The 24,817-nt window shown below is 39.9% G+C and overlaps 1 protein-coding gene across 10 annotated transcripts in view; it reads left to right on the forward strand.

The window, feature by feature from the left end:
- The window catches only part of LOC143026610 (motile sperm domain-containing protein 1-like), a 93,375-nt gene that overhangs the window by 34,635 nt on the left and 33,923 nt on the right, over positions 1–24,817 (forward strand). For all 10 annotated transcript variants that reach the window (XM_076187302.1, XM_076187308.1, XM_076187306.1 and 7 more), the window contains 2 exons: positions 6,204–6,356; positions 13,417–13,580. In XM_076187302.1, coding sequence (XP_076043417.1) covers positions 6,204–6,356; positions 13,417–13,580 — 317 coding nt within the window. The remainder of the gene's footprint in view (positions 1–6,203; positions 6,357–13,416; positions 13,581–24,817) is intronic.

Consider the following 24,817-nt stretch of genomic DNA (forward strand, 5'->3'; position numbering starts at 1 on the left):
GACACAATCCCTGTCCTCCACTTCCATCATAATCATTTCTACTCTATTCTTTCCATATGTGACATTCTTCACATTTATATCCTTCTTAGTCAGGAACATAACTCCACCCCCTTGTTTTACCTCTCTGTTTCTAATCCAATAATTATATGCACCATGTCCTACATTGTTGGGTGGTAGTGGACCTTTCAATTTTGTCTCTACAATTCCCATTATGTCTGGTTCTTTTTCCTTCAAGTAATTATTCATTTCGTTCAAGCCTGTTATGAAGCCATCATGTTTGTGTAAGATGCTTTTAATTTTCTGCTACTTCCATTGTGTTTTCTGTTTCCTTTTTGTTTTTCTCTGCTATGAACCATTTCCTCACTTTCATATTCACTACTCTCCAATAGAATTTCTCTTTTTCTGTCTCTGCTCTTTTCACATTTTTTTCCTTGGCTTCTAGTCTTTTGTTTTCTCATCCTCTCTCTCCTCTTTATTAATTTCTCTTTTTATCCATACCTGTTTATATTGATCACTGTTTGCTAGTTTCCCTGTTTTTGCTAAGATATTCTCTGCGATCGTTTGTGACCTGAATTTGATCTTACTTGGTCTGGTCTGATCTGTATTGTATTTCCCTATTATATATATTTTTCTTCAGTTTCTTTCCCTCTTTCTTGTCCATCCTCTTGAACTACTTCTAATATCTTGTTTACCTTTTCCTTTTCCTCTTGTACTCTTTTGGTCCTATTTGGAATATGCTTCTCTTCCATCCCTCATATAATTATACATTTCTTTTTGTCTGCTAAGTCTCTTACTATATTCTCATTCTCTCTCATCACTTTAATAACTGCCCTTAGATTCTTCTTTCATCTGTTGTGTCACTATATATCTAAATAAAATTTTGTTGTTCTCCTTGACTATTCTCCAACCCTGTGCTTCTTTTACTATGGACTCATTATTCTCTTTATTATTATTCTTTAATTCCTCATTCTCACCTTTTACTTCTTTTAACCATCTTTTTAATTCTTCTATTTCTTTAGTTAGGTTTTGATTCACCTTTAGTTCTTCCAGTTTATCAACTCTTTGGGTAACTAGTGTTGATTGGTTAAACCTAACCTCCCATGCTTCATTCATTTTTTTTAGTTTCTCCTCTAGATTTACTAGTCGGGGGAGGTTGTCACCTCCTCCCTCATTAAATCCAAAAAGGCAGTTATCTTCTCTTTCCATTGATCTGCTATTATCTATATTTCTGCTTTTGAACCTCTTCCTTGTTCTTCCTCATCTCTGTGTTCTGCACCCCTTTTGTTAAAACCCCTTCTAACATCCACGGTCCATTTGTCCCCTTCCTCATTTCCTTCTATTTTCCTCAGTAATCCATCTCACCTTTTTCTTCACCTTCCCACTACACCACAAGCTTTCCCCTTCCCTATTAATACAACAAAGGTTCTCCCTCATTGTTGAGATCAATGAAATTTGAATTTTTCCTGGAGTTCCAAATTTTGCTGTCACTTTGACCAATGTGTGTGTATTTTTTTTAGAAGTGCACACGTATACAATATAGCATTAGAAAATTAAATATTGATTTGATAAATTATAATACATCAATATAATAAATATTTTTCCTGGTGGAAATCGATATCAGAAAATGTTGCTAAAACCCAGAGAGAAACGAATGAAGTCGCTTTGACTCCTTAGATGCCATCTTTGTTTTGATAGATTCAGAGGTTGTAGATGATGACAAATCTGATGACCTCTAGAATTACAGGTACTGCATTACTAAATAAGGATTAGGTTAGGTTGGCAGGGTAGGTTAGGTTAGGTTAGGTTAGAATAGATAAATTTATCATACTTTAATTTCTTCAGCCTCCACCTCCACCTCTATGGATGAAAGAGTATTGGTATGGTTTTGACACATGGAAAGAATGAGCAAAGAAAGAATAGTAAAATAGGTGTGGAAGGAGTGAACATGAGGGGGCATCCTAGGATGAGATGGATGGATGGGGTAAAAGGGGTATTGGGAAGAAGGGAATGTCTGTTGAGGAAGGATGGGAGAGGACAGAAGACAGGGGTGAATGGAGAATGGTTGTATATGGATGATGTGATGTATTAGGTAGAATGGATAGGGGGTGAGGGAGTATGTGTGAGAAAAATTTGATGTAGCCCAAAGTGATTTCTCCCCGTCTTTTCCTTTTCTGCATGAGAGGACAGAGAGGAGGGTCGCCAATTTAATGAAGCGGCCTTGCTGCAGATGTGCTGTGTCTTACAACACTGCTTCTGACCCAGGGTAATTGATAAGATACAGGGATGACCCATCATCTAGGAGGTGCTAAGATAAGAGGGAGGGAAGTGGAGTGTGATAGGGATGGAATGGGTGGGAGTGGTTTTTATGCACTTACTAGTATAGCCACCCCTTCTCTCCCTCATCTTCTCTTCACCCCTGAGAACCTTTCATCTACACTCCCAGACTTACACTCGCCCCTCCCTTTCAATATAGTTTCACTTAATCACTTCCATACAGTGACGCCTACGTAGGCGGCATGAGGAGCAAGTGGGTACTCGATGATGCCGACATCGCCATCTTGATTATATCTATTGTAGTCGTACCTACATAATTTTCATTCTCTCTACTGGCTTCATCAATTTTCTATGGTTATCAAAATACACGGGTGAAAGAGAATGAACGATTGAGCACTGACTTTATTTTTTATAATGCGATTATTATGACACAACATCGCACGTCGGGCAGCTAATGCTGCCAGATGTGCGATGTGCCCCGGAGTGAAGAGGTTAATGCCAACACATCCATCTTTCTTCTCAAACATCCTGCCTATCTCTTCACTTTTACTCTCATCTGTACCACATCCATGCACATTAAAAGACCCAAACGTTAGGGTACTGGTTGGAAAACTCTTCATTGACACTCTTATGTTTTTTTTTTTTTTTTTTTTTTTTTTTTTTTTTTTCCTCATATGACTCAAATAGGAAGACTTGGTGGCAGTATTCTTTTCCCCCACCATAGGGTTAGACAAAGGGAATTAATATTCAGAGAAATAGTACAGAACAGTAACAAGAGGTGGGGGGCAGCATAATAGAGGGACAGTTGCGCTATAATAAAGTATCATTTCTCTATGAATAAAGATTTCTTCTATCACAGACAAAATGATGTATGGCTCTGGTCCATAGGGGCACCCCATATAGACCCTAAAGTATCAGCTGCATGTTACTTAGCCACAATAACATGCAGCCAATTCCCCAGGCTGGGAGGTCACTTTATAGTTACTCAAAATTGCATTTTTCTTTACAAATTCTAAAATATACTTCTCAATATTGTCTTCCTTTACTTTTTTGTAGCTATCAAACTTTGTCCAGGCTTCATATGCAGCTGACATTTCATCCTTTTTGTACCATTTGTCTAAGTGTTGAAGCAAAATGTTCACTCCATTGTCACTTCCCAACTTGTCAATATTCATTTCTTTAAGAAAAATTATCCATTCCTCACTTTACTTCCTTTTAGGAATGACAAAGCAATTGTCACAGCTTGCTTCTTCTTTTCAATCATAACTTTGCTCTCCTCTGAAGACTGGCATTTGCACTCATCCACCACATTTGTTGTTGCCCATCCTTTTATTTTTATTTATTTATTTTTTTTCTCCTTTATACTCAATAATTTCTTTACCATCTGCCACAACTATGCTCTGCTACCATTTGTTGAACTTATAGATCAGTGTTTCAGGGTAAATAAAAGAATAAAGGAGCAGCGTTTTGTTCTTTTAAATAGAAAAGCCTTCACACCTGTCCTGTCCATTCTTCAAGTCCCTGGTGTCTCCATACATCCAAAAAACAACACAAAACAAATGATGCATGAAAAGCACAATGCCGTGAATGGATAGAACAAAGTTAACAGTATACCCCTTCATGAGAACTCTAAACCACGTTACATTCCCACGTACAGAATACCACACAGTAAAAGCATAATTGTAGATAACCTTATCCAAGACATGATTGTGTAAGACATCATAGAATCATCAGTCAGTGAATGGAATTTCCCTCTCTTTGTTGTCTCTAAACAATGATTCTTTCCAGCCAGTAGTGGATTTCAGAGAAATAAGCTCATGATACCAGATAACCACCCTATCCCAGTAATACAGGACCTCTTGCACTCCAACGGTGAAAACAATGTAGTCACAGCCTTGGACCTTATGTCAGGGTATTTCCAGATTCCCCTTGCTCCAGAGTCTAGTATTCTGACAGTCTTTAGCACACCTACAGGTTATTATCACTTCAAACAACTAGCCATAGGTCTTATTTTAGCTCCTTCAGTATTCACACGACTTATGCACACAGTTCTTGCAGGTCTTACAGGTCATTCAGTGTTTGTGTAATTGATGACATGATCATCGTTTCCATATCCATTAGTGAACTTTTACACATATACTGTCTTCTCATGACTAGCAAAAGCAGGTCTTAAACTGAAGTTTAAGAAATGCTCCTCCTCTCAGAAAGAAATAGGCCTCTTAGGGCATGTTCTTAACTCACAAGGAATTTTAACTTTGCAAGACAAGGTTAAGGCAGTCAATGATTTTCCACATCCTACTTCTGTTGATCACAATCCATTCCTTGGTCTATCAGGATTTTAAAGGCATTACATTCAAGGTTATGCTGGTATAGCAGCACCATGAACTTCACTACTTAAGAAGGACACTCCCTTCATTTGGACACCTGACCAAGAGAAAGCCTTTAATGACTTAAAGCCTTAACCATGGCACCTTTCCTTGCCTTCCCAAACCATAAGCTTCCTTAATTTACCACTTACAGCAGAAACCAATACAGTAAACTCTCTTTAAGTTGGGATGCTAGGGGCTGAGGCCTTTCTGACTTATAGAATTCCCCCCTAAAAAAAAAAAAAAAAAAAAAAAATTACCTGTACCATGTTTTCAGACAAGAAAAAGGTGTAATCCAAGCATAAGGAGGGCCTTTTAGTTGGATATGGAGATGTAAGGGGACTCAAGATCACTTTGTTCAAAATGTTCAATCCATAATCATATGTACAGTATTCACATAGATTGTAACTTAAATCACTGTGTAGTACATTACTTAAAATACACTTTATATACACCACTTATTGTATATAGGCCTTAATCACTACTATACAGCACTACTGAATTCCATATTACTCCATGTCTGTGAGTGGTAGCTGAGCTAAGCATCTGTTGCAAAATGATTGAAGGGAATAGTCAATCCTTTAGATGTCTAGTGTGCACATGCACACATGCATGCATTAGTACAGGATGGAATATCCAACATCTCCAGAGAACTCCCATGGGACCACCTATTGTGTTTGACCTCACAGCGGGCATTTAGGTCAAATGTGTCTGATCTCACACGGTTAACTAGGCATCAGGACACCTGCATCTGACATTGCCAACTGCAAAATCAACATCATATGACCAATATATTTTTTTGTTTCCATTGCTTGTAAATCAGTCATTTATGCATAAATACTGAGTGTCCATATTCAGTTCATGCATTGTAAATTGTAGAAATAGAGTAGATGTAGATAGTAGAGAATAAATTGTGTATAGCTCCATGTTGTGGTAGCAGCCACCATGTACAGGTAAATAGTATCATTGATAACTGCCAGTTTTCTTCGGGGAATGTTCCAAAATGTAGATCAGTCTACACAGAGAGATTAAAGCTATAAAACGCCACCTTACTTGTCTCAACACCTCCAGACTCAATGTAGATCATAAACACAAATCTACAGATGCACAAGCTCCTGGAATAGCCTAGAAAATGATATAGCAGAAGCTGGATCCATATATGAATTTAAAACTAGATATAAATAGAGAATAAGAGATAAGACCTCATGTATACAATTTGGTGAATACAGTTAGGCAAGTACCTGTGCAGTAAAGATTAAGGAGAATGGGCTGCGCTGGTTAAGGGCAAAAGGAATTTAGTATTTGCTCTATTGTGGGATTTTCCAAGCTGAGTAATATTGTCAGGGATGAAGTATTGTACATTGTAGCAAAGGGGTGAATTGAAATGGCTGTCACCCCTTTGCTGCAGTGGCAGTCCTTAAACTAAACAAAATTGTAAGCCATTAATCATAATAAAATCTGTGGGCTACATCATCATAGCAAAGTGGTTAATGCTAATGTGGCATGTTGTAAATGGAAGAGATGGAAAACAGGATGAGAGGCTTATGCAAACCATGTTTACAGGTAATGCCGTGATGCAGAGACGATTGGATCTTAATGGGCGTTTGCCACTCTTTGTGTTTCCATCAACAGTAACCTTCTATCAAGATGACCAAACATCGCACAAACAAGTAATCACTTTGTACAACCCATATGAATTTCCTATATCCTTTCAGGGTAAGTGGTTAAGTTTTACTTATACAGACACCACTCAACTTATGAACATGTTACAAACATTCAGAGATATAAACAAATATGGTTGCAAATTCCTTATACTTGCATAACAGTAAGACATAATCTTTTGTGTTCCAAGTTACTACTTTAATTACATTTTATTTTAATTTTATGTATTTTTGGTACTTTAGTTTTAGTATTGTGTTTTAGTGTAAAAAGAACATGTATTGACTTTATATCATACATTGGCATATACAGTACTGAACACTTAAAATGACATTGAAAAATAATTAACAAACAATTCATAATACAGACAGCTGTGATAAGATGGGAGGGAGGGTGGAGGGGTGCAGAGTGTTTTCAGGGATGGAATGGGTGGGAATGATTTTATGCCTTTTCCTTTTTGGCTACCTCCCTAGTAAGGGGGAAAAAGCCTTGGTATATGTATGTATGTATGTAAGTTGGGTAGTGTTGGTATTTTGAATTCATCTGTATACTGTATGCTAATGAAATATGATTCATATGTAATTTATGATGCATGGACCAAGTAACACGTTTGATGGGTTATCATGTTGAGCAATGCATTTGTTGGATCATTGACAGGTACTTGCATGTATTTACCTAGTTGTATTTTATGGGACAAGAGCTATGCTCATAGTGACCCGTTTTCATATCTCTCCACATCCAATTTATTCTTAACCCCTTCCATACGGTGCCGCACACGTAGGCGTCATGGGGAGCGAGTGTATTCGCGAGGCTGCCATATCGGCGTCTTGATTATATTTATTGTAGTCGCCCCTCCATAATGACATTCTAATTCTTTTGTAGTCGCATTTTCTATGGTTATCAAAATTCACGGGTGAAGAGAGAACGATCGATATAAGCGGTGACTATATTTTATGATGCGAGTATTATTACGACACGTCGTACGGCTGGCATTGGCTGCTGCCACCGAGATCTAAGTCCATGACGCCTACGTGTGCAGCACCGTATGGAAGGGGTTAAATTGTGTATAGTTTTGGCTCTCCTCTGTCTAGCTTCACTACACCTTTTGTTGAACCAACACTATGTAAATCTCTTTTTGTTTCTTTTTTGGTACATATTATTTGTTAATTCATTCCTTGTACTTTTCTTTGCATATGTTCCATTTGTCTTCTGTCTTTGTTTCCCCTTTAGAGAATTTATCCCAGTTTGTGTTTTGGAAATTTTTTCTTAGTTTAACAAAATCCGTTTTGTTGTACATTAATCTTCCTTCTCTGTGTTTGTCATCCCTGTCTACATTGTTCTGTTCTTTTAATTCTAACTCTATTAGTGTATGGTCACTCTTTCCAATTGGTGTTTTATACTCCATTTTGTTCACAATACTGGTTCAGAAGTTAATATTAAGTATAGTTTTGATGGTTCCTCATTGTTTCTATATCTAGTATTTTCCTTAACCCATTGTGTTAGGGTGTATTCGATGGTCATATCCAGTAGAATGTTGCTCCAAAGTTCATCTCCCCCTTTAACTATCATTTCTTCCCAGATTATGTCTTTTGCATTAAAATTGCCCATGATTACTATGTTTCCACCCTCTTTCATTAACTCGTTTAGCACAATCATTGTGTCTTCCAATAATTTGGAATGTTCGCTGTCCAACCACACGTGTTTTTGGTGGTACGTACACTGCTACAAATTTTCTGCTTTTCATCTTTTTGTTAGCAATTTTGATCATAATTAATTCTACATTGCCTTGGCCTTCAATAATCTTTGTCACATTTAGACCCTTTTTGGCCAATATCATGACACCTCCCTGCTTTTCAGTTCTATTTTTCCCCCAGTGGTTGTATAGACCATGTCCCACTATGCTTGTTGATAGAGGTCCTTTAAATATTGCCTCTACTATTCCCATGATGTCAGGTTTTTGTGTTTCTAGATAGTCATTCAGTTCATTGATTCCAGAGATCATGCCATCAATATTTGTGTATGCCACTTTTAGTTTCTTATTTTCTTTTATTTTTTTTTGGTTTAAGTGTTTTTATGTACCATTTTTTCAGTCTCAAGTCCAGCACTCTCCAGAAAAACTAATTTTTTTCCGTCTCAGTTCTCTTCTCATTTCTATCATTGGCTTCAATTTTGAGAGCTTTGTCTTTCTCTTTTTCCTCATCACTCATTTCCTTTTGTATCCACATATATATAATTGGTGAAAAACAGTGTGGATTTAGGACAGGTAGAGGTTGTGTAGATCAGATTTTTGTGGCAAGACAGATAAGTGAGAAAGCTATAGGAAAAGGTAAGGATGTTTTTTGGACTTTTATGTATCTGGAAAAGGCTTATGACAAGGTAGACAGGAAGGCACTGTCGGAGGTTTTGCAGATATACTGTACAGGATAGGAGGAAAGCTTCTAGGAGCTGTCAAGAGTTTTTACAAGAGAAGTAGAGCATGTGTCAGTATTAGAAATGGAGAGAGTGAGTGGTTTGAGGTAAAGGTGGGACTTCTTCAGGGATGTGTTATGTCACCCTGGGTGTTCAATCTATACATGGATGGGGTGGTGCGAGAGGTAAATGCAAGGGTGGTGGGTCAGGGATTGAAGATGTTTAAAGAAAATGGAGAAAAGTGGGAGGTGAGCCAGCTGTTGTTTGCGGACTTGTGGCAGGATTGGAGGAGGGATTGAGGAAGTTGGTGACAGAGTTTGGGAGAGTGTGTGATAGAAGAAAGCTAAAGATAAATGTGGGTAAAAGTAAGGTGATGAGATGTTCAAGGGGTGAAAGTGACTGGAAGTGAGCATTAAGGGAGAGCGATTGGAAGAAGTGGATAGTTTAAGATACTTGAGTGCAAATGTGGCAGGAAAAGGTGGAGTGGAGGTGGAAGTAGAATGTAGATTGAGAGAAGCGAGTAAATGCCTTAGTGGATTAAAAAGTGTAATGAGGAATAGATATTTGGGAATGGATGCTAAGAGGAGACTATGAAGGAGTGATTGTGCCAACAACACTGTATGGGGCAGAAACATGGAACATAAGAGAGGAAGAGAGAAGGAATTTGAATGTGTTTGAGATGAGGTGTCTGAGAAGTATGATGGGTGTTACTAGGCTAGATAAGAGTGAGAAATGAGGAGGTGAGGAGGAGAACGGGGGTGGAAAGGGAGTTGGGAGATAGGGTTGATGAAAGAGTATTAGGATGGTTTGGACACATGGAAAGAATGAGTGAAGGGAGACTAGTAAAAGAGGTATGGAAGGCAGATGTGGAGGGAGTGAACATGAGGGGATGTCCTAGGATGAGTTGGATGGATGGGGTGAAGGGGGCTTTGGGGAAGAGAGGAATGTCTGTTGAGGAAGGATGGAAGAGGACAGAAGACAGGGGTGAATGGAGAACGGTTGTATATGGATGATGTTGTAATGTATGAGGTGGAATGGGTGGGGGGATGGGGGGTGAGGTAGTATGTGTGAGCAAAATTTGACGCAGCCCGAAGGGATTTCTCCCCGTCTTCTCCTTTTATGCATTGGGGGATGGAGAGGGGGGGTCGCCGATTTAATGAAGCGGCCTTGCTGTGGATGTGCTGTGTCTTGCGACACTGCTTCTGACCCAGGGCAGTGGACAAGGTGCAGGGAATGACCCATCATCCAGGAGGTGCTAAGATAAGAGGGAGGGTGGAGGGGTGTGGAGTGTATTCAGGGATGGAATGGGTGGGAATGATTTTATGCCTTTTCCTTTTTGGCTACCTCCCTTGAAAGGGGGGAAAAGCCTTGGTATATGTATGTGTATGTTGACATCCTTACTTTCATCTGAAGGTCAGGTCTCCGGACTGGGCCCAAAATCTCTCTGTCAACCCTAATTACATTTCTTCCACCTTTTAACATAAGGAAAGCTGATAACTGGCAACAACTCTCTTCATCGTGGTACTACAAGTCAATGACATAGAAGATGTCTCATGCTAATACAACAGTGTACTTATTTCCAGAGATCTCTGGGAGGGTCTGAGGGCTGTTGTCAGCCATTATAGGGCTACAGGTTTCCAGTCAATTAAACTTTATTATAATCAACAATGCATTTATCAAGTGCAACTGGAGATTTTCTTTTTCTAGGTAATGTTATTTGTAAGCCCATATACTCAGTTATGGTTAATCTCATCACAAATATAAATCAAAATGCAGGAACCAAACAAATTAGTTTTGGGAGACTAATTATCTTTAGTGATTAGTGATAAGCACCTACTAATGAGATGGATGTCAAAGGGAACTATCTCCCCCATCATCTATCTTCATAACCCATCAGTACTTGAAAATGCAGCCCTAAAAGTTGGCACTCACTGTCTGAACTAAGCCAAAGATCTTTTTCTGAACTTTACTATTTTCCCCTCCTCCACTTTTCTCAGACCTCAGTTTCCTGGATTTTGGTTTCTTAGGCATGGACTGAGGTTGGACAGTTTTATCAAATGCCAGACATATGTTTGTACAAGTCCATAATTCCTTAAAAGTTTATAATTCATATTTCCCAATTAGCATGGTAGAAGGCACAGTAATGTTGGTGAACCACTCAGTGACTTCCTTTTATAGTGTTTATATTTGAAATATTCTAATGTCTAGCCTGCTGCCATCATCACTCCTTGTGCATCTCATCACCATACTTTTGTCCACATTTACACTCAACTTTCTCCTTTCATCCACCCTTCCAAATTCATTACCAACTGCTTCAGTCTCTCCTCATGCAGTGTCATCCACTAACAACAACTGGCTCAAATCCCACTTCCTTTCAATCTCACTCACCAACTCAAAATTTCAGTGTTGCACTCTCATTTTCACCTCTCTTACCATCCCATACATGTATAATTTGATCACATTTACCTCACTAGTCATTCCATCTATATACACATTGAACAATCATGGCAATATCACACAATCTTGATCTCCATCACCTCAAACCATTTGATCTTGCCATTCCTGACCCCAACTCATACTCTTCTATTTGTATAAAAAAAACTTTGGTTGTGTCTGGAGGGTTGTCCACTATGATGTTTGCTGGAGTTTGGTATGTTTTGGTTGGGGAGGTGTTCTATGATTTTGATATCACCTCAATCCACAGTTTGTGTGTACAGCCATGTTAGGTAATGTTTAGGTCACATGCTAGTACATGGTTTGGTATGGCATTGAATGGTTGGAGTCAGTGTGTGTAGTTTCGTGGTGCTGATGTGGTGGAAGTATCTAGATGATTATGATTTTGTGTGTTGATTTCTTAATTTGTGTTTATACATACATACACCAAGGGTCTTTCCCCTATACAAGGGAGGTAGCCAAAGTCAATAAGCATAATTCCACTCCCGCCCATTTGTGTTTATATTGTTATAATTTTTGTTGTGGTGTCTGAGTGACTGGCTAATTTCTTTTGCCTTGTTGGAAAAGGTTCTCTTGTAAAAGTTATGAATCCATCAATGTGTTGTGTATTGTCTGCTCAGATTGTTGCATATTCTGTGAAGTTTGGTAAGGTTGTATGTGGTGAATATTTGATTTTATGTGCTTGGACTGTGGTGAGTATTTGATTTTATGTGTTTGGACTGTGTGTGTGGAATGTTTGTGTAGGAACTGTTGCATCTGTGTGTTTGTTCAATATGTTGTTTATGTTTGTAGTATGATTAGCTGTAAACCAAGAAACAAACTAGTACCACAGTCTACAATGTATGTGAGGTAAATGTGAGAGTGATGGGCAAAGAGAAGACTTTATGAAGGGGTGATTGTGCCCATGACACTGTATGGGTCAGGCACTTAGAATTGAAAGGACACAGAAAGGAGCCTAAATGTATTTCAAGATGAAGTGTTTAAGAATTATGGTTAGGGTCACGAGTATGAATAGGGTGAAAAATGAGATGGAGAGCAAGTTAGGAAAGAGAGCTGGCAGGTAGGGTTGATAAAAGAATACTGTGATGTTTTGGATATATTGAAAGAATGAGTAGAGAAAGACTAGCAAAAAGTAGATGTGGATAGAGTGAACTTGAGGGGGAAGACTGAGAAAGGTATGGATGGATGGGTTGAAGGAGGCCTTGGGTACAAGTGGAATGTCTGTTGAGTTGGGAAGGGTGAGGGCAAGTAGTATGTGAGAATAGAGAGTGCTTCTGAACAGATGATAAATTGACATTGCCTAAAGGGATTTCTTCTAGTCTGTAAATTCTTGAGTGGAAGGGGGGGGGGTCATTTTATGAATCAATGGAAGTTGACCAGCTTTAGCTGTCAGGCCCCTACTATGGAGATGTTGTGTATCTGCATTGTGTCTAACCTGGGCAGTGAGGGGGGGGAAGGCAGGGATGACCCTTCATTGACAAGGAACTAAAATAAAAGGGATGATAAATGTGTGCTGGATGGATATGGGATGAGTGAAGAGTGGGTGTGTGTGTTGGTTTGGCCACCCTCTTTATAAGGGGGGAGGGCATTTTGGTAATTGTATGCATGAATGAGTCAAATCTACGCTGTCAATATTTGAAATTGACCAGTGGAAATACAGATATGGGACCTGATGAACATAGCTCTTATCCTGTATACTACAACTATGTAAATATACAGATCACAAGATCCTTGATGGACTGACAAGTTCTATACTTCATTGAATACTTGTAGATCAACTCAGCTTAGGAGGCGCTTCCAAGATAGATAAGAGTTGCATGGGGATGCCTGTGTTTAGGACACTACCTGACACTAAAACAGTACTACAGAATCGGTCTAGCTACAGTTACCAATCACTAGATGCAGTCATGACATGGAATACCTGGTACTGAATACTACACTGTCCTTCATTTACTCTAGTCAGCAATACATCTTCTCACTGAGTAACTTATGGGCTGAACTCTTTGCTGTGGCTTATTTCCTGTGGGCCACAGGTCTCCTTTAAGGGAGAAGTGGATAGTGGCCTGATTAATTATTAGAATACAATCTTTATGTAAAATGAAAACCTGTCTTGATGATTTCATTAACAAGTTAATACCATTGTATATTTGCTCAATCTGTTGGACCAACCATGAATTTTGTTGTAAATGGCTCACCTACACATATAAATGCCTTTGTTGAATAATTTCTTTATTGAGAGCCATTTCATTTACAGTGTTGTGCAATGCTCCGACTCGCTATATTGTCCTGGACCCTCAAGGTACATTGCGCTCCCAGTGCTGCCTGGATATTGTTGTACGACATACTGATGTCAGACGTGAAAATTTAAGGGCTCAAGATAAACTTCGCATTCATGTCACAGAAGAAGGAAGTCAGAAGGTAAGTGAATCAGAAAGCATTAACTTAATGCTGGTGTGTTATGTTACTTAATCATCTTATCTTTTATATGAAGGAACTGCATAATGATATTCTGTGAAAAATTTATATTTTGGTATTATGCTTTTAACACTGTAAGAGGTGGGTGAATCAAAACATACAAGCACCCTTCAGCCCACACCCACCCAAAGCCTATTTGTTATCCTTTACATCATAGCTCCTTGTGGATGAAGGGTCATCCTTGTCCCCTATCCAATATTAGAATCAGAGGCAATACTGCAAAATATAGCACTTCCAAAGCAGAGCAAAACAGTCCGAAATCATTTATTCCCAGAACTTCATTACATGGTTCCCTCCCCCTTATCCACTCTAAGAATTTACATAGCAGATAATAAATTCCTTCAGACCACATATATTTCTCATCCATTCACAACCATTCTCCATTCACACCTATCTTTATTCTACCTCCTGTGTTCACCATACATGTTTCTTACCCCCTGTGTCCTTTTCATCCTGTCCATCCACCTGATTTATGGTTTTCTCCAAATTTACTCCATCTGCCTCTGCCTTCCTCATTCTTTTTTGCTAGTCTTCGTTTACTCATTCTTTCCATATATCCAAACTTTTTAGTATTTTTAAGATTGCCCCTATCTGCCAGCTCTCTTTCCACCCCTGCTTTCTACTTTACCTCATTTCTGACTTGAATGGTCTTCCTTTATGCCTCCTTCAAATTCCAAATCTCTGCTCCATACAATGTTGTGGGAAAAATCGCCCTTTCATACAGTCCTCTTGTTATGTTTATCATGATACTTTTCATTCCCCCAAACATTTATTTGCTCTCTTGACTGTACATACATATACCAAGGCTTTTTCCCCCTTACAAGGGAGGTAGCCAAAAAGGAAAAGGCATAAAATCATTCCCACCCATTCCATCCCTGAATACACTCCACACCCCTCCACCCTCCCTCTTATCTTAGCACCTCCTGGATGACGGGTCATCCCTTCACCCTGTCCACTGCCCTGGGTCAGAAGCAGTGTCGCAAGACACAGCACATCCACAGCAAGGCCACTTCATTAAATTGGCGACCCCCCCTCTCCGTCCCCCCATTGCATAAAAGGAGAAGACGGGGAGAAATCCCTTCGGACTGCGTCAAATTTTGCTCACACATACTACCTCACCCCCCATCCTCCCGCCCATTCTACCTCATGCATCACAACATCATCCATATACAACCGTTCTCCATTCACCTCTGTCTTCTGTCCTCTTCCGTCCTTCCTCAACAGACATTCCCCTCTTCCCCAAAGCCCCCTTCACCCCATCCATCCACCTCATCCTAGGACGTCCCCTCATGTTCACTCCCTCCACATCTGCCTTCCATACCTCTTTTACCAGTCTTTCTTCACTCATTCTTTCCTAAATCACCACTCCTCTTTCCCCTGCTACATATATATAAATATAAAGCTTTCCACATCTTCCAGCTTCTGTCCTTTTATAAACCCTCTTCCCTTGTACATTTCATTACCTCACTTTTGCCCACATGCACTTTTATTAGCCTTCTCCACCACCAATTGCTTTAGCCCCTCCTTTGACCAAGCTACAAGCACAGTGTCATCCAGAAATAATAACTGGTTCACCTTCTGTGTCCTTCCATTTTCACTTACCAGCTCCATACTCCTGCGCATCTCCTTCACATTTACCTCTCACACCATCTCCTCTGTGTTAATGTTTTTGCCCACCTTTCTCTTTTGTAATCTGCCTTTGCCTCTTTCTTCACTTTCTCCCCTTATTGACTAACTTTGTTATTACTGTCTTTGTTTCACACATTTTAGTCGGTAGGTCCTGTTGCCTCTAACCATTCCATTTCGTCAAGTTTTAAATTGTTAGTTATAATTTTTTGTTCAGGTAAATGAAACTGTAGAATTTTTTCCATTTCTATCTTCCATTAATTCTTATACAGCACGTTTCTCTGAGGTACACTCAAGAAATCCTCCAAGATCACATGAGCAAGGTCCTACCAGAGTTTTGCAGTGACATAGTGATTTCTTTAGTCCAATGATCTTTAATTTTATATTTAAGATCCTCCCCAAAGGGCATGATCTTACAATTGTGAACCAATTGAATTTTCTCCTCCACCCTTTAACAAATTAGATTTGTTGTCACAAGTCTATATGGCAATATTATTTACTTAAGCAATCTCAGATTTCTACATACCTCATTTAGGTTACAAATATTACAAGTCAGCATTTCATTCAGGCCCCCAGCCATAGCAAACTCTCACTCGCCTGCAAGTTATTTTATTTATAAATACCTAACACATAAAAATGTAACATCCGTCTTCTACCCCTCTTTCTACCAGCTTTTCTGTCAACCTGTTACAAGGCTCAGCAGCTACCACTTAGTCATCCCGACCAACCCCTTTCTACCACCCTCTTACAGGGCTGTGGCATACTACAGTATTCTGAAAATCAACATATGAGATAACAGGGAGCTAACTTAATAATTCAAACTATTTCTTCATAAACTAGCTAAAACAAGGTTAGAAAAGAAATCCTCTCCAATGGATGTCATCAACTTAATGGTAACCCAAAATATGCTACAAATACCAAAGAAAAATGCAACCACTCCAACATATACAAATGTGTGTAACACCATATACCAACTGATCTTTAAAAACATTTTAATCAAATTATGAAAACAAAACATTTTAATATATCTATAACATACATATACCAAAGGCTTTCTCCCCCTTACAAGGGAGGTAGCCAAAAAACAAAGGCATAAAAACCACTCCCACCCATTCCATCCCCAACATACACCACTGCCATCCACCCACTTCCCTCCCTCTTGGCACCTCCTGAATGATGGGTCATCCCTGCATCTTGCCCACTGCCCTGGGTCAGAAGCAATGTTGCAAGACTCAGCACATCCACAGCAAGGCTGCTTTATTAAATCAGCAACCCCCTCTCTCTGTCCCCTCAGGCATAAAAGGAGATGGGGAGAAATCCCTTTGGGCTATGTCAATTTATTTTTCATACATACTCCCACCCACTCCCCCTTATGCATCACATCATCATCCATACACAACCATTCTCCATTCACCCCTATCTTCTGTCCTCTCCTGTCCTTCCTTAACAGACATTTACTTCTTTCCCAATGTCCCTTTTACCCCATCCATCCATCTCATCCAAGGTCATGTTCACTCCTTCCACTTCTGCCTTCCACACCTCTTCTACTAATCTTTCTAATCTCATTCTTTCCATGTGACCATCCCAGTACTCTTTCATCAACCCTATCTCTCAACTCTCTCTCCACCCCTGTTCTCCTCCTCACCTCATTTCTCACTCTATCCTACCTAGTAACCCCTATCATACTTCTCAGGCACCTCATCTCAAGCACATTCAAACTCCTCTCTTCCTCTCTTATGTTCCATGATTCTGCCCCATACAGTGCTGTTGGTACAATCACTCCTTCATACAATCTCCTCTTAGCATCCATTCCCTAATGTCCATTTCTCTTTACACCTTTTAATCCCCCTAGCCATTTACTCACTTCTCTCAGTTTACATTCTGCCTCCACCTCCACTCCTCCCATTCCCACTACATTCACACCCAAGTATAAAAAAAATATCCACTTCCTCTAGTCTCTCTCCCTTAATACTCACTATCAGTCTGCTGCCACTTTCTCTCCTTGTACATCTCATCACCTTACTTTTACCCACATTTATCTTCAACTTCCTTTTTTTGCACACCTTCCCAAGCTGTTACTAACTTCCTCAATACCTCCTCTGATCTTGCTACAAGCGCAGTGTTGTCAGCACCACTTTTCTCTATTTTCTTTAACCATCTCCAATCCCCTACCCACTACCCTTGCATTTACATCTCACACCACCCCATCCATGTATAAATTGAACAGCCAAGGTGACAACACATCCCTGATGAAGTCCCACTTTTACCTCAAACCACTCACACTCTCCATTCTAATCCTAACACAAGCTCTTATACATATACCAAAGGCTTTTTCCCCCTTACAAGGGAGGTAGCCAAAAAACAAAGGCATAAAAACCATTCCCACCCATTCCATCCCTGGTACGCTCCACTCCCCTCCACCCTCTACCCTCCCTCTTATCTTGGCACCTCCTGGATGATGGGTCATCCCTGCATCTTGTCCACTGCCCTGGGTCAGAAGCAGTGACTCAAGCTCTAATACTCTTGTAAAAACCCTTGACTGCTCTTGAATTTTTTCCTCCTATCCCATATATCTGCAATACCTCCCACAGAGCCTTCCTGTTTACCCTATCATAAGCCTTTTCTAAATCCATAAAAGCCCAAAAAATATCCTTACCTTTTCCTAAAGGTTTCTCACATGTCTGTCTTACCACAAAAATCTGATCTACGCAATCCCTACCTGTCCTTAATCCCACACTGTTCCTCACCAATTACTCCCTCTGTTCCTCCCTTAATCCTCTCAATCAAGACCCTCCCATAAGCCTTCCCAACTATACTTAACAAGCTGATCCCTCTGAAACTACTACACTCACATTTGTCCCCTTTTCCCTTGTAAAGTGGGACTATACAGGCACTCCTCCAGTCCTTTGGCACTCTGCCCTCTCTTAAACAAACATCAAATAATCTCACCAGCCAGTCCACCACAACTGTACCTCTTTTTTCAGACATTCTACATGAGATTCATCCAACCCAGGTGCCTTACCTGCTCACATCATCTTAACAACTGCCTTAATTTCATCTTATTTCTCCAACATTTTCCTCACCCATCATTGTCATTTTCTTAGTGCTTCTCACTACAACAACTTTTCCCTCCCTATCTTCCTTCACATTTAGCAACTCCCTAAAATACTCTGCCCATCTTCCTCTCACTGCCTTCTCTTCCAGTATCATCTCTCCATCTGCACCTTTTACCTTTCCTTCTTCACTTGATTCTCCTCCTCTTCCTCTCTTAATTTCCTTCCAAAACATCTTTTTATTACTTTCAAAATTTTCTGTCATACTCTTTACCCCATTTGACATCTCTCCTCCTTGCCTCCTTTATCTTATGCCTTACTTCTTTTTTCTTTGTACCTCTCATATGATTCTCTTGTCTTATTTTGTAACCAATCTGTGAAATCTCGCTTTTTCTCTTCTACAACCATCTTTGCTTCCTCATCCCACCACTCACTACCCTTCCTTCTATTTTCTTTCATCCTCCTTGTTCCACACACCATCTTTGCACACCTTATGACTCCCTCCTTGAACCATCCCCATGCCTCCACTCCTAGTTCTACTCTATTTTTCACTCCCTTTCCTCTCTCAGCTTCTTATACTCCTTCTTTTCTTTCTCATTTAAGCAGTTCACTCTAAGCACCTCCATACCTTCTGTCCTTTTCCTCTTTCTCCATCTATCATCCACTTTCAACTTACCTTCCACCAAAAAATGATCTGATATTCCCCCACTCTCTCCCCTTAGAACATGTACACCTTTAACTCTTCCTAATATACTCCTGGTTACCACTATATAGTCCATTAATACTCTATCTACCACCCTTCCATCCACCACCCTCTCCCATGTGTAATTATGTTTGACTTTCTTCCTAAATGCTGTATTTGCTATCATCAACTCTTTTTTTTGAGACACATCTCCACCATCAACTCTCCACTACAATTTTTTTCAGGAACTCCACATTTCCCAACCACTTTGTCTATTGGTTTATTTCCTACCCTGGCATTAAGGTCTCCCAATACCACTACATTGATATTTCTCCCTAATCCCTCTATGTACTCATTTAAATCCATCCAAAAAGCCTCCCTTTCCTCTACACTCTTCTCACTACCAGGCCCATATGCACTTACAAAAACCCACATCTCCCTTCCCAGTTTCACCTTCATCCACATTAACCTTGAAGAAACCTTCTTCCACTCCACTACACACTTACCTATCTCTTCACTTACTAATATAGCCACCCCTTCTCTCCCTTGTCTTCTCTTCACTCCTGAGAACCTCCCAACTACACTCCCAACACTATACTACCCTCCCTTTCAACTTAGTTTCACTCAAAGCCAACACATCCATCTTTCTTCTCACAAACATACTGCCTATCTCCTCCCTTTTACTCTCATATGTACTACATCCATATACATTGAAAGACCTAAACATTAGGATACTGGTTGGAAAACTCCTAGACCCTCTTATGCTTTTACTTTTATTTAGGAATGTCTCCTTTGTGGCTACAGGGAGAAGGATTTCTAGTCCTGTTCCTATCCCGTTTTTTGTCACCTCATACAACTCAAATGGGAAGACTTGGTGGCAGCAAGAAACTGACAAGAGCAGGCAAGGGGACTACTGGTGACAGATGGCACTGCAGGATTGAAACCAAATACTAATTGGTTTGGGCTAAAGCTAGAATTATTCACCAATACATTATGGGCTGACACCACCCAAGCTAAGGCTACATCAATATCACACTTCATATCCTCAAACACTTTTAGCACCATGTCACCAATTATAGCATTCAGTTGTTCACATGTGCCATTGCTCCATGGACTTTTTGCAGCATAGTTTAAATTTTTAACACCAAACAAATTGCCAAGTTCTCACATGTCACTATTATTAAATTGAAGTCCATTGTCAGAGAGAAGTTTCCTTGGAGCACCAAACAATGAAATCCAATTTCTGATGCTGCTGCCAACCATTGTCTTAGCAGACTTGTTGGTGATGGATGATGTCACACAATATCTTGTAGCAAGATCTACTATAATAAGAAACAGATGTTGTCGTACCTTTTTTAGATCCATTGCAATTACTTCATTAAATTTCTCTGCCATCTGCATACTGACAACTGGTTTAGGTTTTGGGCATTTATACTTTATACACACTTTACTCATACAATTTTTAGTAATATTTCAAATCTGTTTCTAATCTGTTTCAGCTCTTCATTGCACAGGTTGTTCAAATAATTATCCAACCACTGTTGACCACTAACTGTAGTTGAACAACCAGTATCCAATATACCACAATTTCAAGACTCCTTGACCAAATGCATAATCTTAGTCTGTTTGACATTTTCATCACTGGCATATTCAATAAATACTGGCATTTGTATCATGTGTTCCTCACTATTACCACCAGTATCCTGTTTATCGATACCCCTAAATAACACCTTGTTATTCTCATACAAACGTGGAGATTATTGAGCCCAGTGGCAACACGAATTATATATCACACATTGTGAAACTTGGCCATCACAATCCATTGGATTGAGTCTTCAATTAGTCCTTTGTTCACTCAAGTCAACTTGTGTTGACATTACTGCTCTTCTTCCTCTTCTTCAAAATCTTTATCTCTTTGATGATCTATGTGGGTGTTGTCCATAGGTGGCATAATAGACCTCTTTATTATCACCATAAAAGACAGGCTCAGCTTTAATGCTTGAGGGACACTGCACCTATGTCCACATCTGACTCCTGAGTTGAGTGCACACTCAATTGCTAATCAAGGACATGTTTTAAAGTATATTTCATATTAGTATAGTTAATTTTGGAGATCTCTGATATCACAATTTGAGTCTCATGCTCAGCCAAGTTGCTTGAAGGAAGAAGTATAAAAGACATCACAGAGTGCTACTTTTTGCCAAGTCTTGTCTCTTTTTTGTTTCTTTATCATTTCTTCATCTAATGTTACTAGTTCATTGATACTGCAGATGAAATTGATCAACCCTGTCATTGGTTGGCTAATATTCCTAGATAGTGCATCTGCTGCAACATTCTTTGTATCTGGAATATATTCAAACTTAACCTTGTAACACTGAAGTGTAGCAAACCACCTGGCTAATCTGCTTCTAAGATTCTTTTGTTTGAATAAGTTCTGAATAGCTGTATAATGATTCCACATTGATTGGATATCCAAGTATCATATCTTTAAGACTCTCTAGTGAATATATCACTACTAATATTTCCTTTTCTGTAATGGAGTAGTTTTGCTCTGCACTATTACGAAGTCTTGATGTGAAAGCTATTAGTTGCAATTTTCTATCTCTCTTGCATCAGTATGCCTCCTAACCCTATGTCCGATGCATATGTATGGGGTGGTGCGAGAGGTGAATGCTAGGGTAGTGAGTCAGGGATTGGAGATGGTTAAAGAAAATGGAGAAAAGTGGGAGGTGAGCCAGCTGTTGTTTGCGGACGACACTGCGCTTGTGGCAGGGTCAGAGGAGGGATTGAGGAAGCTGGTGGCAGAGTTTGGGAGAGTATGTGATAGAAGAAAGCTAAAGATAAATGTGGGTAAAAGTAAGGTGATGAGATGTACAAGGGGTGAAAGTGGCAGTAGACTGGAAGTGAACATTAAGGGAGAGCGACTGGAGGAAGTGGATAGTTTTAGATACTTGGGTGCAAGTGTAGCAGGAAAAGGTGGAGGGAAGGTGGAGGTAGAATGTAGATTGAGAGAAGCGAGTAAATGCCTTGGTGGTTTAAAGAGTGTAATGAGGAATAGACATTTGGGAATGGATGCGAAGAGGAGACTGTATGAAGGAGTGATTGTGCCAACAGCACTGTATGGGGCAGAAACGTTGAACATAAGAGAAGAAGAGAGAAGGAGTTTGAATGTGTTTGAGATGAGGTGTCTGAGAAGTATGGTGGGGGTTACTAGGCTGGATAGAGTGAGAAATGAGGAGGTGAGGAGGAGAACAGGGGTGAAAAAGGATTTGGGAGATAGGGTTGATGAAAGAGTATTAGGATGGTTTGGACACATGGAAAGAATGAGAGAAGAAAGACTAGTAAAAGAGGTATGGAAGGCAGATGTGGAGGGAGTGAACATGAGGGGACGTCCTAGGATGAGGTGGATGGATGGGGTGAAGGGGGCTTTGGGGAAGAGGGGAATGTCTGTTGAGGAAGGAAGGGAGAGGACGGAAGACAGAGGTGAGTGGAGAATGGTTGTATATGGATGATGTTGTGACTGCATGAGGAGGAATGGGCGGGGGGGTGGGGGGTGGTGTAGTATGTGTGAGTAAATTTGACACACCCCCGAAGGGATTTCTCCCCGTCCTCGCCTTATATGCAAAGGGGGACGGAGAGGGGGGGTCGCCGATTAAATGAAGTGGCCTTGCTGTGGATGTACTGTGTCTTGCGACACTGCTTCTGACCCAGGGCGGTGGGCGGGGTGCAGGGATGACCCGTCATCCAGGAGGTGCTCAGATAAGAGGAAGGGTGGGAGGGGTGAGTGTATTTAGGGATGAAATGGGTGGGAGTGTTTTTATGCCTTTCCCTTTTTGGCTACCTCCCTTGGAAGGGGGAAAAAGCCTTGGTATATGTATGTATGTAGGAAATATGAGAACTGGAGTCCATGTCTATTTTATGTCCTAAATAAATGACACCATCCTGCAAAAACTTACATTTTTCAAGTTTCACCTTCAACCCTACTTCAGCTAGTCTTGAGAATATCAAATCAAATTTCTTAAAGTGCTTAGTCGCTGTTTGGGAAACTATTAAAATACCATCTAGAAATACACTGGCAGCGTTTCCTAAAAACCAGTCTAGTACTGTATTCATTAATCTCATATAAGTTGATAGACTGTTACATAACCCAAACAGCATTCGTTTGAATGCATAGTGCCCCATTATTGTAGAAAATGCTGTATAATCCTGTGAATCTTTGTACAACTCAATTTGCCAGAATGCAGATTTGATATCTGAAGTGCTAAAATACCAATTCTCGATTCCCAAATTATGAAGAATATCTGCTATTACTGATAATGGTAGTCTATCAGTTATTGACTCTTTATTCAATTCCCCATAGTTAATAACTGGATGCATGGTACCATCAAATTTTGGCACCAGTCAGTGGGAAGTTCCATTCACTTTGACTGGGTTCTATGACATCCTGTGATAACATTTCAGTGATCAATTTATCTACAGTGGCTAGCATGGAATGTGGTAATCTGTAGGCAGGTATGCAAATAGGTTGAGTCCCTGGTTTTAATATCATCCGATGTTAACACAGTTGTTTTACCCAAGGCATCCCCAGCATAGCAATTGCTTTATTGTGCTTAACAAGCAATACAATCAAACTTATTTCCAACTCAGGGCAACAAGTAGGCTCTAGTTGACTCTTATATTTCTCTCCCAAATCTGTTTCTTCCTGAATTGAACAGATTGATGAAATTGGTGATTCCACCTCTTCAGGACTCTCATTTAAAATCTTAATGGGTCTTGGACAGACTTGAAAACATCCTATTTGTGTGCCTTTTCTTAAGACTATGTCTTTACTCAAAGTACTAATCACTAATATTTCTACCTTGTTCTTTTGTGTCTTATAAATCCTTGAATCCAATTCCAAACCTTTTTATCCTAATTGATTCTGGGATGGTTAAAATTCCGGTGTTTACAGTGACTCCTTTCAACTGCACTTTCTTCTGTTAATTGCTCTGTAGTACAATAATGTCGACTTTATAATGCCACTTTCCACAATAAGCAAAGCTTCATTTGGAGTTGATGAATTCTGATTAATTTCTGGGATTTCTTGAATTCCTGTGTTGTGTTCACTATAATTTTTTTTTTCTTTTGTGTTGTGTTTACTAAAAAAAAAAAAAAAAAAAAAAAAAAAAAGAGGTACAGTGATGGTGGACTGGCTGGTGAGGTTATTTAATATTTGCTGGAGAGAGGGTAGAGTGCCGGAGGACTGGAGGAGTGCCTGTATAGTTCCACTTTACAAGGGAAAAGGGGACAAGTGTGAGTGTAGTAGTTTCAGAGGGATTAGCTTGTTAAGTGTAGTTAGGAAGGCTTATGGGAGGATCCTGATTGAGAGGATTGGGAGAGGAATGGAGGGAGCGGTTGGCGAGGAACAGTGTGGATTTAGGACAGGTGGAGGTTGTGTGGATCAGATTTTTGTGGTGAGATAGATGTGTGAGAAAGCTATAGGAAAAGGTAAGGATGTTTTTTTGGCTTTTATGGATCTGAAAAAGGCTTATGACAGGGTAGAGAGGAAGGCACTGTGAAAGGTTTTGCAGATGTATGGGATAAGAGGAGCTTCTAGGAGCTGTCAAGAGTTTTTATGAGAGTGGTAGAGCATGTGTTGGGATTGGAAATGGAGAGAGTGAGTGGTTCGATGTAAAGGTGGGACTTCGTCAAGGATGTGTTGTGTCGCCCTGGCTGTTCAGCTTGTGCATGGATGGGGTGGTGTGAGAAGTGGGTGCGGGAGTGGTGAGTCAGAGATTGGAGATGTTTAAAAAAAATGGAGGGAGGTAGGTGAGCCAGCT

Source organism: Oratosquilla oratoria, chromosome 6 (assembly GCF_046742065.1).
Source record: "Oratosquilla oratoria isolate Oo_2021 chromosome 6, ASM4674206v1, whole genome shotgun sequence".
In the NCBI taxonomy this organism is placed as follows: domain Eukaryota; kingdom Metazoa; phylum Arthropoda; class Malacostraca; order Stomatopoda; family Squillidae; genus Oratosquilla; species Oratosquilla oratoria.